The following is an 18134-nucleotide window of genomic DNA, read 5'->3' as shown; positions in this document are numbered from 1 at the left end:
TCAAACTTAGCTTCACCTTGACCAACTACAACATCAAAATGCTTCTTACATGTTGATTTATCAGTATTTTTAATTTAATAATTTTATATTGTATGTACATTTTATTGCAAATACTTTTCTATGCTTTTACTTTGAATTGATTAAATAAATGTTGATTAAATAAATTTAATTAATTAATTAATGCATTAAAAAAACATATATCAAACTTAGCTTCACCTTGACCAACTACATCAAAATGCTGCTTACATGTTGATTTATCAGTATCTTTAATTGAATAATTTTATATTTTATGTACATTTTATTGCAAATAATTCTGAATGCTTTTACTTTTAATTGATTAAATGAATATTGATTAAATAAATGTAATTAATTAATTATTGCATTAAAAAAACATATCAAACTTAGCTTCACATTGACCAACTACAACATAAAAATGCTGCTTACATGTCGACTTATCAGTATCTTTAATTGAATAATTTTATATTTTATGTACATTTTATTGCTAATACTTCTGAATGCTTTTACTTTTAATTGATTAAATACATATTTATTAAATAAATAAATGAATGCATTCAATAAAAAAACATGTAAATACTTCTTATTTCACTGAGTATCATAAACAATATTTTATTAATAATAATAATAATAATAATAATAATAAATTCACCTTATATAGTGCTTTTCGAGGACTCAAAGACGCTTAATATTATTTATTATTTATTTATTATTTATTTATTATTCATTTATTATTTATTTATTATTTATATATTTATTATTTATTATTTTGAAAGCCTGTTGTCATATAATGTTTACATTTCATGATAGAAACCCCTGCCCATAGACAGCATGATCTTGGCTCATCCTTCTCTTTGCATCGACCTGACTACATTTCCCACAACCCCTTTCACTCACGCAAATACCGCGTCATGAAAAACATGGCGGATTAGTGTGCGTGTGCATGGGGTCCGCTACTCGCCTCCCATCGTCGATAAACTAAAGCTTATTTCTCACAGTAAACGACATATTCTTGAACAGGTACGTTGTTTAAAGCTTAATAACACATATAGATGTGATAAAATGATGAATGTAGTTGTCTCAGCTGCATAATATCAACATAAAAGACGGTCTAAGTCGGGAAGAGTCTCATAGTAGAAGTGTTGTTAGGCGAGTTTCAGCTCAGCTTCCTGCACTTTTTCTGCTTGTTTTGTGCATTATTGACTCATTTTTCAGTGTTTTGAATGAGTTTAATGTGTGGTAAGGTGTGTTAGCTTGTTAAACCTCTCTCTGATGGTATATTATTCATTCATTGTGGTTTTCTTTACTGCTTCTGCACCACTGCCACGTCTCTAACGTTAGTCCTGTCAGTGGATGGAAGAGCCTAAACGTTAGCTGAGGTTTGCAGAATAAGTTGCATAAATAAGCTATTCTTGCTTTGGTGCATTGCAAACATTAAGTACTACGTCTTAATGTTGCACTTAAAATGGTTATTGTCGTTATTGTGTTTTTTTTTTTTTAACTCTACTCTTTCTTTTTGTCATTATTATTGTTATTTCTTTTCTTGGTTTTGTTGTGGATTTGAATGTTGAGGTTGTTTTCTTTAAGTGTACTTGATGGGTTTGTCTGTAAACTCATCTACTTAAAAGTTGGTTTATAGACTGCTGTAAAAAACAAAAAAATAAAGTATAAACAAAATAAAATGGTTATTGTCAAGTAACTTACTCTCATGAAAACAGGAGCCTGTGGTTGCCATTTCTTCCAGATTATACAAATAGAAACCAGAAAGAAATGCACATTTATGCAGAAATCAGTATTCAAATTAAATCTAGATGATGTACTATAGTAAATCCTACATGCATACAAGGTGAAATTATGCTTGTGATTGTACTTCAGGACATCAGTTTCTCTTCTGTATTGACTACAAAATGTTTTTTTATTCCAGACACCAAACCTTATACTGCATGTTTTACAGTAATCCCTTCAAAGTTAAGTACCTATGGCCATCTGGCAGAAAGGTTGAACCTGGCTCCACTGTGATGCTGGAAACCATAACATTAAACCACAATTTTCACTACTGTAGCAAACACATTTTTACAGTAATGAATAGAATACTAATTGCATTTCTTTTTCATTTCTTCCACTACTGCTATACATTTAAAATAGGGCTGCCCCCTCTTAGTCCACTAGTCATTTTTAATGCCTTTTTCATGCTGAATGACTTATTTTTCTGAGCACATCTCTGGTAAACACAAGATTTAAAGTGGTGCTTTTGTGCGATTCTTTGTGGAGAAACTCAGTTTTACAGATCTGTCAATTAAATCAACCAATCGATTAGTCGACAACATTGTGTGAGTGTTAGTTGACTAAGAATTTCTTTGGTCGAGGACAGCCCTAACTTGAAATGTATGGCAGTAGTGGTGAAGCAAACATCGGCCGATAAATCTGTGCATCCCTAATAAGCAATGATGTTGAACACATGTTGCATTAATTCAGTGATGTGAAAGGTTAGTAATGAGCAGTGATACTTGTGCTGATATGATATGAGGTGTCTGTATTCTGAGGACTGAGCATAATGATTGAATGTTTTGTGCTCTTTATGTAAAGGACATCATTTGTTGTTTAAAGGTAAGAATTTAGCAAGTCAGTTTGTCTCTTTGCACGAAGAGTTTTGCACATTGAACCTCTGTTGTGAAACTGATCCAACAAGTAATTCCTCTCAAACTGCATTCTGGGTGAACATTTGTGTGTTCTTGTTTTCTTTTCTATCCAGTATTTAATATTCTGCAAATATCTGAATTGAAGAAAAAATATTTTATTGATGCAGTCAAATCTGTCGATGTATGTCAGTTCTTCTATGTAAAGCACATAGCCTAGAGGTTATACCCCTGCTGTTTTTTACAGCAGCTCAGGTTCAGTAATTTTCTTAAGTAATATTTCACTTTCAGCTGGTTGTCAGGTTTTGCTGTTAGAATTCTGATGCAGCTTCGACTTCCTTTGTGTTTTCAGGTCAAAATGTTTCGTCGGTCAAGATTTAGTATTCGACCCAATGTCGGTACGACAGGGAGAACGGCAGGAACACCTCAGGAAGCCTCTTCAGCAAGTCAGGAGGCCAGTGAGACCCCCAAAGACGTCAGTGAGAGCAGCACTGCTACTGCTGTGACAGACGACAAGTCTGTTGTGACCCCATCAGAAAAACCCACAGCCCCAGGGTTAGTGACAAGCATTAAATGGCATGACTGCTACTTGTGTTATGTATAAGAAAAATAACTATTCTTCCTGCTGTTTAGGGATGGTAATGACCAAAATGTGGAAGGTACCAGCTCCTCAGCAGCTGTCCAGAGAAGGAAGCGGTTTTCCATCAAGCCCAAAGTGGCCCCAGGCCGCCCCTCCACGCTTGCTCGGACGCCAAAATCCCCTGTCAAGGCAGTCTCTCAAACTCCTATTGAAGTCCCTGTCTCAGACCTTGACAAGCCGAGTACAGCAACCCCTCCAAGACTCCAGTCCCCAAGGCGACGGAGGTCTTCAGAAGAGAGCAAGCAGCCCAAAATGCCACCTAAACCCACCCTCATCCCTTCCGACAGTTCCGAACCTTCAGCTGTTCCTACAACTGAGGACTCTCTAAAACAATCCTGTGTCGGTTTCTCCAGCACAAATCTACAAGCGGACAGTGGCAAAGAATTAGAAAGCACGTCAGGCAGTCAAGTTGAAGAAGTTCCTTCCAGACCACCAGATAAAGTCCCCCTCTCTCTACCAGACAAAGAAGCTATCGCGCTATCAGAGAAAGCCAAGACTCTAGTGTCGTCCAAGAGTGGGGTTTCACTGTCACCACCAGCGTTCTCCCTGAGTAGACTCCTGAACGACCCATCGGACTTACAGAGGCTCGCAAAAGCCCGGAAGCTCAGAGAGTTGCTCAAACAGGAGATGCACAAAGAAAAGGTAAACTCAGATTATTTAGTAAGCATACTTCTTTTCTTTCAATTCACTTTCTAAGTTTAGTAACATATTAATAAGATATATACTGTTAGATATATCTTGATTCATTACGTTAAAAGAGTGTTATCATTTGATGTTGCAGAAAATCAAGAAAGCAAACTCACGTGCAAAGGAATATACCTTAGATCCTGCCAAAATGACCATGAGGGACCTTATCCGTTATCTACCAGTGTCTAACCCCATGACGTAAGTGTCTCCTCTCAAACTTGTGTAACATTTAATCCTTATCTCCTATTGATTATCATGGATCTTATTTGACATAAAGGTTTTTTTTGTGGTTCCTTCCTTGTCTTATGTGACTATAATTTGCATTTTTTTTTTTTTTCAGATCTAGTTTAGAAGACTCAGCTCAAGAGAATGAGACTGTGGTCCCTCCTTCTCCAGTAAGAGAACCGTAAGTTTATCCAATCATCTCTCTAAACTCTCTTTCTTTTTTAGCTTCATTGATATATGATCATACAAATGATACATCTATACATCTATCATCAGCCATAGTTTATGTGGACATCATAAGGCAGTAGTTTGCATGATGAGACATACATGTTACTTTGTTTACCAACCTCCTTCTTTCTTGCCTGATGTTTGTGATGTAATCCCTGCAGGTCACCAGAGAGAGCAAAGGAACCCGAGGTCCTCCCTAAAATAGCAAGCCCTAGAGAGGAGGACGAGGGGGAGGCGGCAGAAGCAGCAGCAGAGGCAGATGAAGATCAGGATGACGACGACGTGATGGTTCCTCAGGTCAAAGTAGCAGAGGACGGCTCACTGATCATTGATGAGGAGAGGTCAGTGGACTTCTATAAGTTATGCAATGCATGTTTTCATGTTTATTTACTTCCCTTCGCTCGGTTATTTTAGATAAATGTGGTAACACTTGAGTTTTTTATTACTTTGCTTTTTCCTCTTATATATATAAACGTTATTGTGATGTTGGAGACGCTGTGGACTTAATCATAACGTCTCCACCTGTGTCTCAGCTTGACGGTGGAAGTCCTGCGAGCCAAAGGGCCAAATCCAGCACAGGGTCGAGACCCCATCTTTGAGCGTGGCTCCACTACAACTTACTCCAGCTTCAGGAAAGGGACCTATTCCAAACCCTGGTCCAATGAAGGTTGAACTGATATGGATAATATATATAGATAGAATTATAACATCTTTAGAGCACATTTTACTCGGATGCCTTGTTCGTGTTGGTTTTTAACGTCATGATTGTTTGCTGTTTTCCATCAGAGACAGACATGTTCTTCCTGGCTATTAGCATGGTGGGGACAGACTTTTCCATGATTTGTCAACTGTTTCCTCACAGAGCTCGATCAGAGATAAAGGTTAGTGATGAATACAGACGTACATGTATTTATAGAACATGATATGAAGAAGCAACACACTGCTTCACTAAATACACAATAAAATGCATGTTTGTGTTAATTGCATTGATTTAAACTTTCAGAACAAATTTAAAAAGGAAGAGCGAGCGAACTCCTGGAGGATTGATAAAGCTTTCAGTGAGTATTCAGCAGCAGAGAATGTTTAGCTGGTTGAATATAATATTAAATGATAAATGTTCCCTGTGCAATTAATGCAACATTTACTGCCGATTGTATTGTAGGAGAGAGGCGCAAACTGGACATAGAGTATTTTTCTAAACTGCTAGAGAAGATTCTTGAAGTTCAGAAAAACAGGAAGAAACTCAAGTCTCTCGCTGGGAAGAAATCCCCCAAGAAGAAAAAGCCAAAGGGTAACTACATCCTTTCATTCTTTTTATCATGTTTATTAGTTGTGTATTATTGCTTCATAACTTAAATATTATTCTGGGGTACAGACTTAACATCTGTTTATTCCGAGTTTGTCTCAATTCAACAATCCTTATGTGTTTTAATTCCCTCTACAGACAAAAAATCTGCAAGGAAGCTGAGTGTTGTGGAGGAGGAAGATGAGGAAGAGCAGAATGAGATGCCTGACTTGGAGGAGGAGGGAGAGAAAGAGAACGAGGACCTTTGTAATGAGGGTGGAACTACTGTCGCTAAGCCCAAGAAGAAACGCAAAAGAAAGGATGCCTCGACTGAGGAACCAAATGACAAGAAAAACAAAACGGGTGAAAAGAGCAGTGAACAAGGTACAGGAACATTCAGTTATCGTATCAAAACTTTCTTGATGAAACTTGGTAGTGCTTTGTGTGTGTGCTTGGCGCTTGTTGATTGTTGCTTTAATTTTGTTTTGCTTTTCTATGCTCAGATGAGGCCTACATTCCCGGAGACACTGAGGCAGCACTTCCCGAGGACCGTCCAACATCAGACATGTAATGAAACTTTAAAAAATGTTGTTTTGAAAAAAGTATTTCACATCTTCAGTTGGCATTCAAATTCCCTGTTTTGTCCAAATATACAGGTCTGAAAAGACTGATAGCGTGAATGAAGCCAAGGACGCCACAATCAAACCTGCTAAACTCTCACGAGGCAGAGCACCAAAACCTCTTCTGCCTTTGGGCCGGAAGTGGGGTAAAAAGGCCCCACCGCCGTCCACCAAGACCAGCGATGCTGCGTCGGATAACGGGGATGAGAGTGTGATTGATGGAGCCTCTAAAGAGCAAGAGGTTATTCTTTTTTTGGTTTCAGTTTAAAGTCATCAGATATTTCTACACATTGTTGATTTGACTTACTGAAAGTTATGCTAACCTTTTTAGGTAAATAAAGATGCATCACCCTTAAGGGAAGCCAATAAGAGGAAGTCAGCCAATGATGACTCTGAAGAAGAGGATGCCACTGTTCCACCTCCTCGACCTACCAGGTACAATATTTCATGTTTTCATGACTCCGATTTTAACATTGTATGCAGAAACATTCCTATTCCCAAAGAAAATACTTAGGATATAATAGGATAGGAGCGGTTCATCAGTGTGTGATTGTCTTTTATAGGTATGGGAGAGTGCCTAAACCCACCAAGCTCTTGAATTACCCTGCTAAAGAGGCCGCATCTGAAACCACTCCTGCCTCCCCAGAGGGGTCCACTGCTTCTGCTGCTCGCCCTAAACCCAAATGCACAGCCAAGAGGGGAAGATCATCAAAGCAACAATCAGCCCAGGAGTCCAAAAAGCCTAAACTAGTCACCCTCAGGGCTTCTCAGTCAGAAGACAGTGATGAGGAGGATGAACAGCAGCGGGAACAAGAAGAAGAGGTGGAGGAGGAGCAGCACGCTGCATGGAGCTCCAGTAAGGACAGCGCTGCCCCTGTGTTTGTTCCTGCCAGCCTGCGATCTCCACGTCCTGTCATTTCAGAAGTGGAAGAGACAATGGAGGAGGTATGATGCACTGTTTCCTATCATGTCTTGCACAGATGCCCACCATCCATTTATTTTATTTTTTAAATAATTATTTTAACAAGCATTTTTGTGTTGTTTGCATTAGTTTTTTTGTGCATGGTTTTTCCATTCCATAATTCAAACCCTCCACTCTGACTCCCCCCCATCCCACACATAGCTTGATATCTTGGCCAATATGCCTGATGTGTTGGGCATCTCCCAAGATGCACTGTGCCCTGATGCCTCTTTCGATCTGGTACACAATGAGACAGGCTCAGCTGAAGCCTGTGAACATCAGCTGGATCTGCTTGTTGTAAGTGTCCTATGCCTAAAAATGTAGCACCAGTGAAATCATTATCCACAGTTACACTTATCATTTTAATATCATTTCTGAGATCTAATCTTAAATATCTGATGTGATCTATTCACAGTTTTATCTATAAAAGGGACAACATTGATGAAATCCAACCTTATTTTCTGCCAATCTCTCCCTCTTTTCAGTTTTAGTGCATGTATTTGGATTGCGGTTGGATCACACTCTCATATTGTGACTTAGTTTTTGCACACTTTCAATGAAGAAAAACAAGATGTTCCTGTTTGAACAATGTTGCATGCAGTCTTCATGCATGCGCTGGATGAACTCAAAGTGACCTTTTTTGTGTCCAGATGTAATCAACTGACAAAGACGTAGACAGAAAATGACAAAGAAGTGTAACTGGGGCTACTGTAATGCATGTTTTCCACATACATCACATCCTTTTGCAACTAGTCTGGCTTATATGGGAAACTTTTATGTGACTTATTTGTTTCTCTTGCAGGATGTTATAGACTTCCTTTCATCAGACCATACAGAAGGTATGTTGAAGAGAGATTCTGAGTAAATCCCAGTGGAAAACTTGTATATATTTGTCTCAAAGTCTCATTCTCTTTTTCGTTTTTATTTTAGTAACTGAGGACGAGAGCTACAATGAGGCTGCTCAAACCCTGCTGACCATCGGCAACCTGGCTCACCTCTCTCAGTCAGCACAGAATGAAATAGCCATACAAGATCACATAACAGGTTAGAGACACAGAAACCAAAATATTCCTTGTATTGGAATTGGAGTGCATTCCTTTTAGATTAAATGACAGTAAATTTAAAATGTGGCATTATGTTTAATTGCAGGGACAACATCAGTCAGTGTGAATGAAACCAGCCAACACCTGGAAGAAGAGATTGCATCAACGTCTGCTGCACAAGAGGAAAACAGTGCCACTCCTCTTATGTCTGCAACTTCTGTTTATGGAGTCACGGAAACATCGGAAACTGATACTGCTGTGGAGCTACAAAACAGCACAACAGACAATGACGACATTCCCGTTATTGAATCCAGTGATCAGAGGACTGGTTCTGATATGGTCCCTACCCCTCAATTGCACTCAAGTCCAGAGAGCTCAAAGATAAATTCTCCACAGACCAAGAGAGGGCGCTTATCCAAGGTGAAACCAAAACCTAACCTAGGCCAAGCCTCAAGGACTACTCAGTCAAAATCCCAACCAGAGACATCAACAGTAAGGACAGCTGAAGAGAGTCACACAGTTGCTCCTGACCTTTGTCAAGTAACTGAGACACTATCAGCTGCAGAGGAAACCCCAAAGATAGCAGCCTGTAGTAGAACATTATTAAAAGATGAAATGTCTTGTATTGAAGTCAAACCTGCAGAAGAGCCATCTGGCAGTCAAAAGAGGTCTGTTGGTCAACTAAAATCCGGTACAGCAACATCAAATCAGAGTGCCTTAGAAAACCAGAACCTCTCTGAAGCGGAACAGGCCACCAGCGACTCAAGGTCAGCATCTGAGTCCACAGACAAACTACTGATGTCTCACGTTGGGACAATTAAGAGTAGTTGTAATAGTCAGGTGACATCCGGCACAGCAGTCACAGAAGCGCAGATTGGACGAGGGTCAAACATAGATTCAGCCCCAGTCCAAGAAAGCAGTGACCATCCTGCTCCATGTGTTACACCTGTAGAAGAATTACCTGTCAGTCAGGAAGACGAGAGTGAAGTCGGATCTGCTCGCCAGACCAGGACGAGTCGATTCCAGAAAGTCAAACCCAGAGTTATCATAGCAAAGACATCAAGGACTGCACGTTCTAAACCTCAAACCACAAAAGACACCGTTGAGAAAGACTCCAACCCAACTCCACACCCCAAATTTCATGAAAAAACAATAGTAGAAATTGAGGCAGAGCCAACTTGCACCACCTCTCCTGAAAAACTAAGTCAAAATCCTGGTCCTGCTTCAGATTTGACACCATTGTTGGATTTAGGCTCTACTCCTACACCCACAGAGGAACTGTCTACAACTGGAGAGAAAAAGACAGATGTTGGAGTTGTTGGTCAGGCAGAATCAGGTGCTTCAACATCACATCAGAGTGCCTCAGAAACCCAGAACCTCTCTGAAGCCCAGTTTGAACCCAGTAGGGAACAGGCCACCAGAGACACAACGCCAACATTTGGATCTACAGATGAAGTACTGATGTCTCCCACAACTGAGAGTAGCTGTAATAATCCGCTGACACCTGACTTACCAGTCACAGAATCACAAGTTGGACAAGGGTCAAACATAGACTCAGTCCCAGTCCAAAAGAGCAGCGACCATCCTGTTACTCCTGTAGAAGAGTTACCTATCAGTCACAAAGAAGAGAGTGAAGTCGGCTCTACTTGCCAGACCAGGAAGAGTCGATTCCAGAAAGTCAAACCCAAGGTCAACCTACCACAGACATTAAGGACTGCACGTTCTAAACCTCAAACCACAAAAGACACCATAGAGAAAGACTCCAACCCAACTCCAAACCCCAAATTCCATGAAAAGACAATAGCAGAGGTTGAAGCAGAACCAACTTGCACCACCTCTCTTGAAAAACCAAGTCAAAGTCTTGCTCCTGCTTCAGATTTGACACCATTGTTGGATTTAGGCTCTACTCCTACACCCACAGAGGAACTGTCTACAACTGGGGAGAAAAAGACAGATGTTGGAGTTGTTGGTCAGGCAGAATCAGGTGCTTCAACATCACATCAGAGTGCCTCAGAAACCCAGAACCTCTCTGAAGCCCAGTTTGAACCCAGTAGGGAACAGGCCACCAGAGACACAATGCCAACATTTGGATCTACAGATGAAGTACTGATGTCTCCCACAACTGAGAGTAGCTGTAATAATCCGCTGACACCTGACTTACCAGTCACAGAATCACAAGTTGGACAAGGGTCAAACATAGACTCAGTCCCAGTCCAAAAGAGCAGCGACCATCCTGTTACTCCTGTAGAAGAGTTACCTATCAGTCACAAAGAAGAGAGTGAAGTCGGCTCTACTTGCCAGACCAGGAAGAGTCGATTCCAGAAAGTCAAACCCAAGGTCAACCTACCACAGACATTAAGGACTGCACGTTCTAAACCTCAAACCACAAAAGACACCATAGAGAAAGACTCCAACCCAACTCCAAACCCCAAATTCCATGAAAAGACAATAGCAGAGGTTGAAGCAGAACCAACTTGCACCACCTCTCTTGAAAAACCAAGTCAAAGTCTTGCTCCTGCTTCAGATTTGATACCATCGTTGGATTTAGGCTCTACTCTTACACCCACAGAGGAACTGTCTACAACTGAGGAGAAAAAGACAGATGTTGGAGTTGTTGGTCAGGCAGAATCAGGCGCAGCAACATCAGATCAGCGTGCCTCAGAAACCCAGAACGTCTCTGAAGCCCAGTTTGAACCCGATACGAAAGAGGCCACCAGAGACACAACGCCAACATTGGAGTCCACAGATGAAAAACTTGTTGGGACAACTGAGAGTAGGTGTAGTAATCCGCAGACATCCGACTCAGCAGTCACGGAATCACAAGTTGGACAAAGGTCAAACATAAACTCAGCCCCAGTCCAAGAGAGCAGCGACCATCCTGCTCCACCGGTTGAAGAGTTACCGGTCAGTCTCAAAGAAGAGAGTGAAGTCGGATCTACTCCCCAGACCAGGAAGAGTCGATTCCAGAAAGTCAAACCCAAAGTCAACCTAGCACAGACATCAAGGACTGCACGTTCTAAACCTCAAACTACAAGAGACACCGTAGAGAAAGACTCCGACCCAACTCCACACCCCAAATTCCATGACAAAAAAATAGAAGGGGTTGAAGCAGAACCAACTTGCACCACCTCTCCTGAAAAACAAAGTCAAAGTCGTGGTCCTGCTTCAGATTTGATACCATCATTGGATTTAGGCTCTATTCTTACACCCACAGAGGAACTGTCTACAACTGAGGAGACAAAGACAAATGTTGGAGTTGTTGGTCAGGCAGAATCAGGTGCTTCAACATCACAACAGAGTGCCTCAGAAAACCAGAACCTCTCTGAAGCCCAGTTTGATCCCAGTAGGCAACAGTCCACCAGAGACACAAAGCCAACATTTGAGTCCACAAATGAAGTACTGATGTTTCATGTCGGGACAACTGAGAGTAGCTGTATTGATCTGCCGACATCCGAATCAGCAGTCACAGAATCACAAATTGGACAAGGGTCAAACATAGTCTCATCCCCAATCTCAGAGAGCAATGATCATCCTGCTCAATGTGTTGGACCTGTAGAAGAGTTACCTGTCAGTCAGAAAGAAGAGAGTGAAGTCGGATCTACTCGCCAGACCAGGACGAGTCGATTCCAGAGAGTCAAACCCAAAGTCAACCTTGTACAGTCATCAAGGACTGCACATTCTAAACCTCAAACCACAAAAGAGACCGCAGAGAAAGACTGCAACCCAACTCCAAACCCCAAGGTCCATGAAAAAACAATAGCGGAGGTTGAAGCAGAACCAGCTTGCACTACCTCTCCTGAAAAAACAAATCAAAATCCTGGTCCTGCTTCAGATTTGATACTATCGTTGGATTTAGGCTCTACTCTTACGCCCACAGAAGAACTGTCTACAACTGAGGAGAAAAAGACAGATGTTGGAGTTGGTCAGGCTGAATCAGGCGCAGCAACATCAGATCAGAGTGCCTCAGAAACCCAGAACCTTTCTGAAGCCCAATTTGAACCCAGTAGAGAACAGGCCACCAGAGACACAACGCCGGCATCTGTGTCTACACATGAAGTATTGATGTCTCATGTTGGGACAACTGAGAGTAGACAGGTGACATCCGATCCAGAAGTCACAGAATCGCAAGTTGGACAAGGGTCACCCGAAGACTCAGCCCCAGTCCAAGAGAGCAGCGACCACTCTGCTCCACCTGTAGAAGAGTTACCTGTCAGTCTGAAAGAAGAGAGTGAAGTCAAACCTACTCGCCAGACTACGAGAGGTCGATTACTAATAGTCAAACCCAAACCCAACTTATCACAGACGTCAAGAACTGTGCGGTCTAAACCTCAAACCACAGAAGACCCTGTCACACCCATGCAGCTTGCGGACACACCCTCCAGCCCAACTTCAAGACTTGAGTCCACTGACAAGATGATAACAGAGGTAGAAGCACAGCCAACTTGCAGTAGCACCCCTCCTGAAACACCAAGCCAAATTACAAGTACTGGCACTGCTTCAGTGCCAGAGGACTTATCTTCAATGGAGGAGCAAAAGACAGATGTTGGATGTGGACAAGGCTCAAAATCAGAGGGCCCAGAACAAAATGTTTCTCAAAGAAGGCGGCGCTTTTCCAATGTAAAACCCAATTTAGGGTCATCTCCTAGAACTACACGCACAAAACTGCAGTCAAATGATATCAGTAAACCCTCAGAACAGAGCAATATGGACACCTCTTTAACCTCAGAACAACAGCCTGCGGACAATAACAATGCACAAACAGAACGGGTACTCGCAGACAGCAAGCACCTGACATCAACACATTGTTCATTACATACAGAACTCCTCAGCTCAACAAAGTCACTCGACAGCACAAATGACAAGGGGACATCCTCTGATGGCGTCGTCATAGCAACATCTTGGATTGCTGAGACACAGTCTGTGTTGACAGAGTCAGTTCTTGAAAATAAGAGCAGTGAAAAACCCACAGTTGAAGGGGAATCCAAAGAGGACAGAACGTCAAATACCGACACAGTGGAGTCTGGGCCTGCATCACAATTGGACTGCAAACAGGACATGTCCATTGGAGTTACAGAGACAAAAACTGCAGTTTCAGATCTTCAGAAGTCTTCACAAGATGGATCAACAGAGTCAAAAATTGAATCTACACTCCCTACTAATACACAGTCAGCACCAGATCCGAAAGAAAGCATTCATCAGCCACGTTCAGAAAATGATTCTGAGGCACAAAATCAAGAAGCACTCCAACAATGTTCTGAAACTAATCAAACAGCTACTCAAAGGTAAGACATGAATCACATTTTCCTGATTCTGTCCTCAAAAAATTAGTAGTTGTACTTCTTGTAACAGTTTGTTTTCCACTTAAAGCACTGATCAGTCCGAGCCAACCGACTCTCCCTCAAGAAAAGCTCCCCAGACTCGTAGAGGACGGCTTATTAAACCCCAACCCAGACTGGGACTCAGCAGACGACCTCCACAACCCCAACAAGTCCAGAATGCAAAACAAGCAGATGCAGGTTTGAAAGCTTTTTTTTTATTAAATGAAAGTTCCCTTACCTCAAATAATGCTGAGCAGATATTGAGGATTACTGCCGTTTATCTATCTATCTATTTATGTGCAGCACCTGGTTCTTCTTTTCCACAGATTGTGGTACTCACTCGGAAGGTCTGGATGCTTCAGTTTGCCACAAACTTGTGTCTGAACACCAACCTGACATCAAGGAACCAATAGAGGGAGCTGTTGGACCATTGTTCAGTAACCAAAACTCCTCTCCAAATGTTGCTGGATCCTCTCTGGGTTGTGTGACACAAGTAGCTGACAATGATACGCAGGTAAGATATTAATCTATATGTGCAGGAGGAGGCGTGTCTCTGGAGCATTACATGTATGATTGCAGTGTCTTTTTGTGTTAAGTTTGTTAATAGTTGGCGTTGGCAAGATATGTAACAATGTGCTAATAACATTGGGAAATATTTTTTTACCATGTGTCACCACCGGTTTATATGGTATGGCAGTGATTCCCAACCATGGGTACCTATACTCCAGGTGGTCCTTCTGCAGCTGACAGTGCAATAGTACATTTGAAACAATAAAATGCACTGATTAACACACCTTCGACTAAGGGTGGGATATAATATTGGTCAAGAATCTCTAATTTAAGGATTAATACTCAAATATATCTCTCTGATTCTCTTCACATTTCCAGGATGCATCAACATCAAGTACAGGAGCGACCCAAAGTCTTCCAAGTTTCACAATATTTCCAGACAGTAAGTCAGTTTTCCAGTTGATTTAGTGCTGTGTATTATATACGGCATGTGTACCGTGGTTTTGGCTAAACCTTCTTTCACTGTCACTCTCAGCGCTGTCGCAGCAGGAGCCTTCAGATCCAGAGGAACCATTCTTCATCCTGTCTCTGACTGAGATCCCAGTTGGCCCATCAGGGGAGGTGGCGGGCAGTGTGCCTGAACCCCTCCCTTATCTTCCTGTAACAGATGCTTCAATAGCGCAACAGAGGTAAATACCTGCCTTTTATCAGATCCCGTTCATGCAGGTGTGGATCTGGTTTTGTTTGGTGTCTGACTACAACTTTCCTCACCTTCGTCAGCATTCCTGGAGAGAGTTCTGCAGCAGCAGGAGACGGGCCTCTCTCTGATGTCGCCGTGCCTGTGTCCGTGGAGGAGAGTGATGTGACAGGCCTCATCAATGTAAAAGATATTGGGCCTGACCCAGTAGTAAGTAAAGTTAACCACTTGTAGCTTCAATGTGATAAAATGTCTGCATTTGTCACATTTTGTTTTTCTCATCCACACCAGGGTTGGAACAAGGAGAATCCAGTGGATCCACATGGTAGAGTACATTATCCTGTCATTTATTATATATCATTAAACTAATGATTAATGTTGTATTACTAATAGTAAATATGGATTGTTTGTGTTTATGGAACAGAGAGTTCTGCAGTCCATCCATCTAAATTACCAGAGACTGTAGAGAAGAATGATGAGACTGAGATTCCCCCTACAAAGCAGAGGGGCACTAGAAGAAGAGGTATGCACTACATGAATACTTACTCATCACATGCACTCTCACTCGCAAATTGGACACATCTTTTTCATTATGTACCCGGTTTCTCTTAGAAGCACAGGTTAAGCCTAATATTACAAAGAGGAAACAAGCCAGCAAGACCCTCGCTGCCAAGGAAGCAGAGTCAATCACCATCCAGACAGACACCACCCAGCCCCCAGAGCTTCCTGGGCCTTCTGTGCAGTCAAAAGCCTGTGATGACGTTGTCACTGAGCCACAGACAGGAAGTGGGGATCATATAGATGTTGAAAAGGAGACTCGGGCAGTTCGGGAGGACCCTGAGGGTAGCAGCTCGGGAGCACAAACTACACGGACTAGGGCGACTAGTATTCAGCAGAGGTAAGGGAAAACGGTTCAAAATAACCTTGTTGAAATCTGAATAATTCCCCCAGTTAGTATCTATGTTGGTATCTATCAATTGTAATTAAAGTCCCAGTGAAACAGAAGTTAGAGCGATGTACAGTTACAAGAGGGATTTAAATCAAATCATTTGCATTTGATTGGACTCTATTGGCATGAGTCCTAAAACCCAGAAATGAGTTAGCATTTTAGCACCTACGGTTCCCTCGTCTGGAAGTCAACGGGCTTTTTGAATGGGTTTTTAGTTAGATGCCTGAAATAAGGTCTGCGGTTAACACAAGCTGAAGAGATTTTAACGTTTGTCTTTAAAAAAAGCGGTGGCTAAGTGAGACTACTGAACGTCATCACGCTGACTCGTCCGCCTTTACAGCCTCTTTGTGTATACTCGCGGCCATGCGACTGTGGTGTAGTTCGTTTGTAGCCTAACGTTAGCTCTTTACTTCTGGTGATTGCATTCACACTTCCAAAATCAGTATTATAAACGTTTATTTGACTTATTTTCTGCAATAATCAAAAACCCAATAGAAAAATCCCATTGGCTTTTTGTCAAGGGAACCAGGGCGATGCTAGCTTCCTGGTTGGCCTACAAAAATACGTCATCTCTGGAGCACTATACGGAGCTACAGAGACCAGACACGCACCTCCCTTGATGCTAAAAGATGCAGATTGATTGATGGATGGATGTCATGATATTATTGGTTGAAATTGGTCGGTATTGGTTTACATAAGCACACGTCAAATTTTATTTTGCAGGAAGAAAAGATGATTGGATTTTTTATATAAGAATGTTTTTGTTTGTATATATTATTAAATAGGTGTACAGTATGACCGGGAATGTGATCTAAAAGGGTTAAAAAGGCATTTCTCATTTCGTCTTGACTTTAAATATTAATCCATTTTTTATATTTTCCAATACCTGACAGAAGAGCCAAAGACTTCCTTCCCTTCATTTCTGAGACAAACAACGCTGCCCCTGCAAGCGATTCTCCACCTGGCAAAGCAGCTTCCAAGGGCCGAAAGGTCAGAGCTCCACGCGCAGCAGGAAAACGCTCCGCCCCGGCACCTGTAGCCTCAACATCACGTGATGATGCTCCCACACGCAGCGCGACACAGCCGACAGAGGAAACCCACTCAGCGTCCTCTACCACATCATCAACGCAAACAGAGCAGAGCCGACTACGCTCGGTCACAACTCCCAGCACTTCTCCGTGTCCAGCAGAGGTAAGGAGGGTACAAGTGGAATATTTACTCACCCTCATAGAGTTGATTACAGCTGATCCGTTGTTCTTCTGTGTTGTAGGTTTCAGCTTCTCAGCCCTGTGTGGAGAGCAGCTCTATAGAGGAGGAGCCCACCAATGTGTCTCAGTACTTCTTAAGTGACATTTTTACAGAAGTAGATGAGGCATGAAAGCTGTAGACAGGTGGAGCCTGCGGGTGGCTTGCTTTTTTTTTTTTTTTTTTAATTAAGTTATGTCTGTAAAAGTTAATTTATGAATAAAAGACAGTTTTGTGTGTTTTTGCTGCAAGTTGTATTGCATTTAAGCTATATATACTATACTTTCACAAGCACTTTGAATATGTACAGTAGTTTCAATTTACTGAAATGCCTTTTTAGAAATAAATTGTACATTAATAACGGGTAAATCCCTAGTTTGATTCAGAGATTTGGCGGCATTTCCCACATTTATTCATTATGTTTCAAGCCTCAGATTCACCATTTTGGTTATTAACTACCTGTGAAAATGTAAATATTGTACAATAGTATTTTTTTTCCCACACCTGTTCAGTTTTAATACAGACCACAACATTGGTCTCAGGAAAACATAACCGGATTACTTGACATCATGTACAGTTGTACGTTTAAATATGTTAGCTTTTTTAATGCCTCTTCTGTGTATTTTTGTGCAAATTTGAATCATCCGTTCTATTCTGAAACAATTCTCTGTTTGTATTTGACAAAAACAACATCTTGAAATTGGCTTTTCATTTAGAAAACCGACAGAATTTCATTTAGTGAATTATATCCTACAAATTCACCCCTTACAGAGCAGAGGTAGTTTTGTTGAGACATTTTGTTGTACTGTATATAGTGTTCATCAGTTCAGTGTTCAAAGAGGTCCTGGTACAGATTCACAGCATTCATATTATTATGTTTGATACTTGAAACAAAAACACATCATGTGTTTATCTTCCTTAAACGTTTCATTAGTTCATTAAAAGAAAAACATGGAATTCTGTAAGATCTGAATAAAACGTATTCTTCCAACACCACTTGATTCAGTCTTTCATCGCTGGTTAAAAGTACATTATTTGTAACAACTGTTAACAAAAACTTTATTGTTCTTTTTAG

At 41.3% G+C, this 18134-nt stretch overlaps 1 protein-coding gene across 2 annotated transcripts; it reads left to right on the top strand.

Moving 5' to 3' along the window:
* The first annotated feature begins 882 nt into the window (after positions 1-882).
* On the top strand, positions 883-18055 carry LOC141756873 (uncharacterized). Of its 2 annotated transcripts, none has more exons than XM_074616830.1 (29): positions 883-1035; positions 3004-3206; positions 3285-3933; positions 4073-4176; positions 4319-4384; positions 4593-4772; positions 4965-5098; positions 5218-5312; positions 5435-5489; positions 5594-5722; positions 5876-6100; positions 6220-6283; positions 6373-6577; positions 6668-6771; positions 6900-7281; positions 7460-7594; positions 8100-8136; positions 8228-8341; positions 8447-13622; positions 13708-13856; positions 13985-14172; positions 14547-14610; positions 14704-14857; positions 14949-15084; positions 15157-15190; positions 15290-15388; positions 15478-15763; positions 16708-17005; positions 17085-18055. In XM_074616830.1, the coding sequence occupies exons 2-29, from the start codon at positions 3010-3012 to the stop codon at positions 17190-17192; spliced, it is 9567 nt and encodes a 3188-aa protein (XP_074472931.1). In that variant the 5' UTR covers positions 883-1035; positions 3004-3009; the 3' UTR covers positions 17193-18055. The 2 variants fall into 2 exon arrangements, with proteins under 2 accessions (XP_074472931.1, XP_074472930.1); XM_074616829.1 differs by having other exon boundaries at positions 5594-5726; positions 5874-6100.
* Positions 18056-18134: the final 79 nt, after the last annotated feature.

Source organism: Sebastes fasciatus, chromosome 19 (genome assembly GCF_043250625.1).
Source record: "Sebastes fasciatus isolate fSebFas1 chromosome 19, fSebFas1.pri, whole genome shotgun sequence".
Classification (NCBI taxonomy): Eukaryota; Metazoa; Chordata; class Actinopteri; order Perciformes; family Sebastidae; genus Sebastes; species Sebastes fasciatus.
Note: the sequence above shows the minus strand (reverse complement) of the source record. Positions and strands in the feature narration are given on the sequence as shown.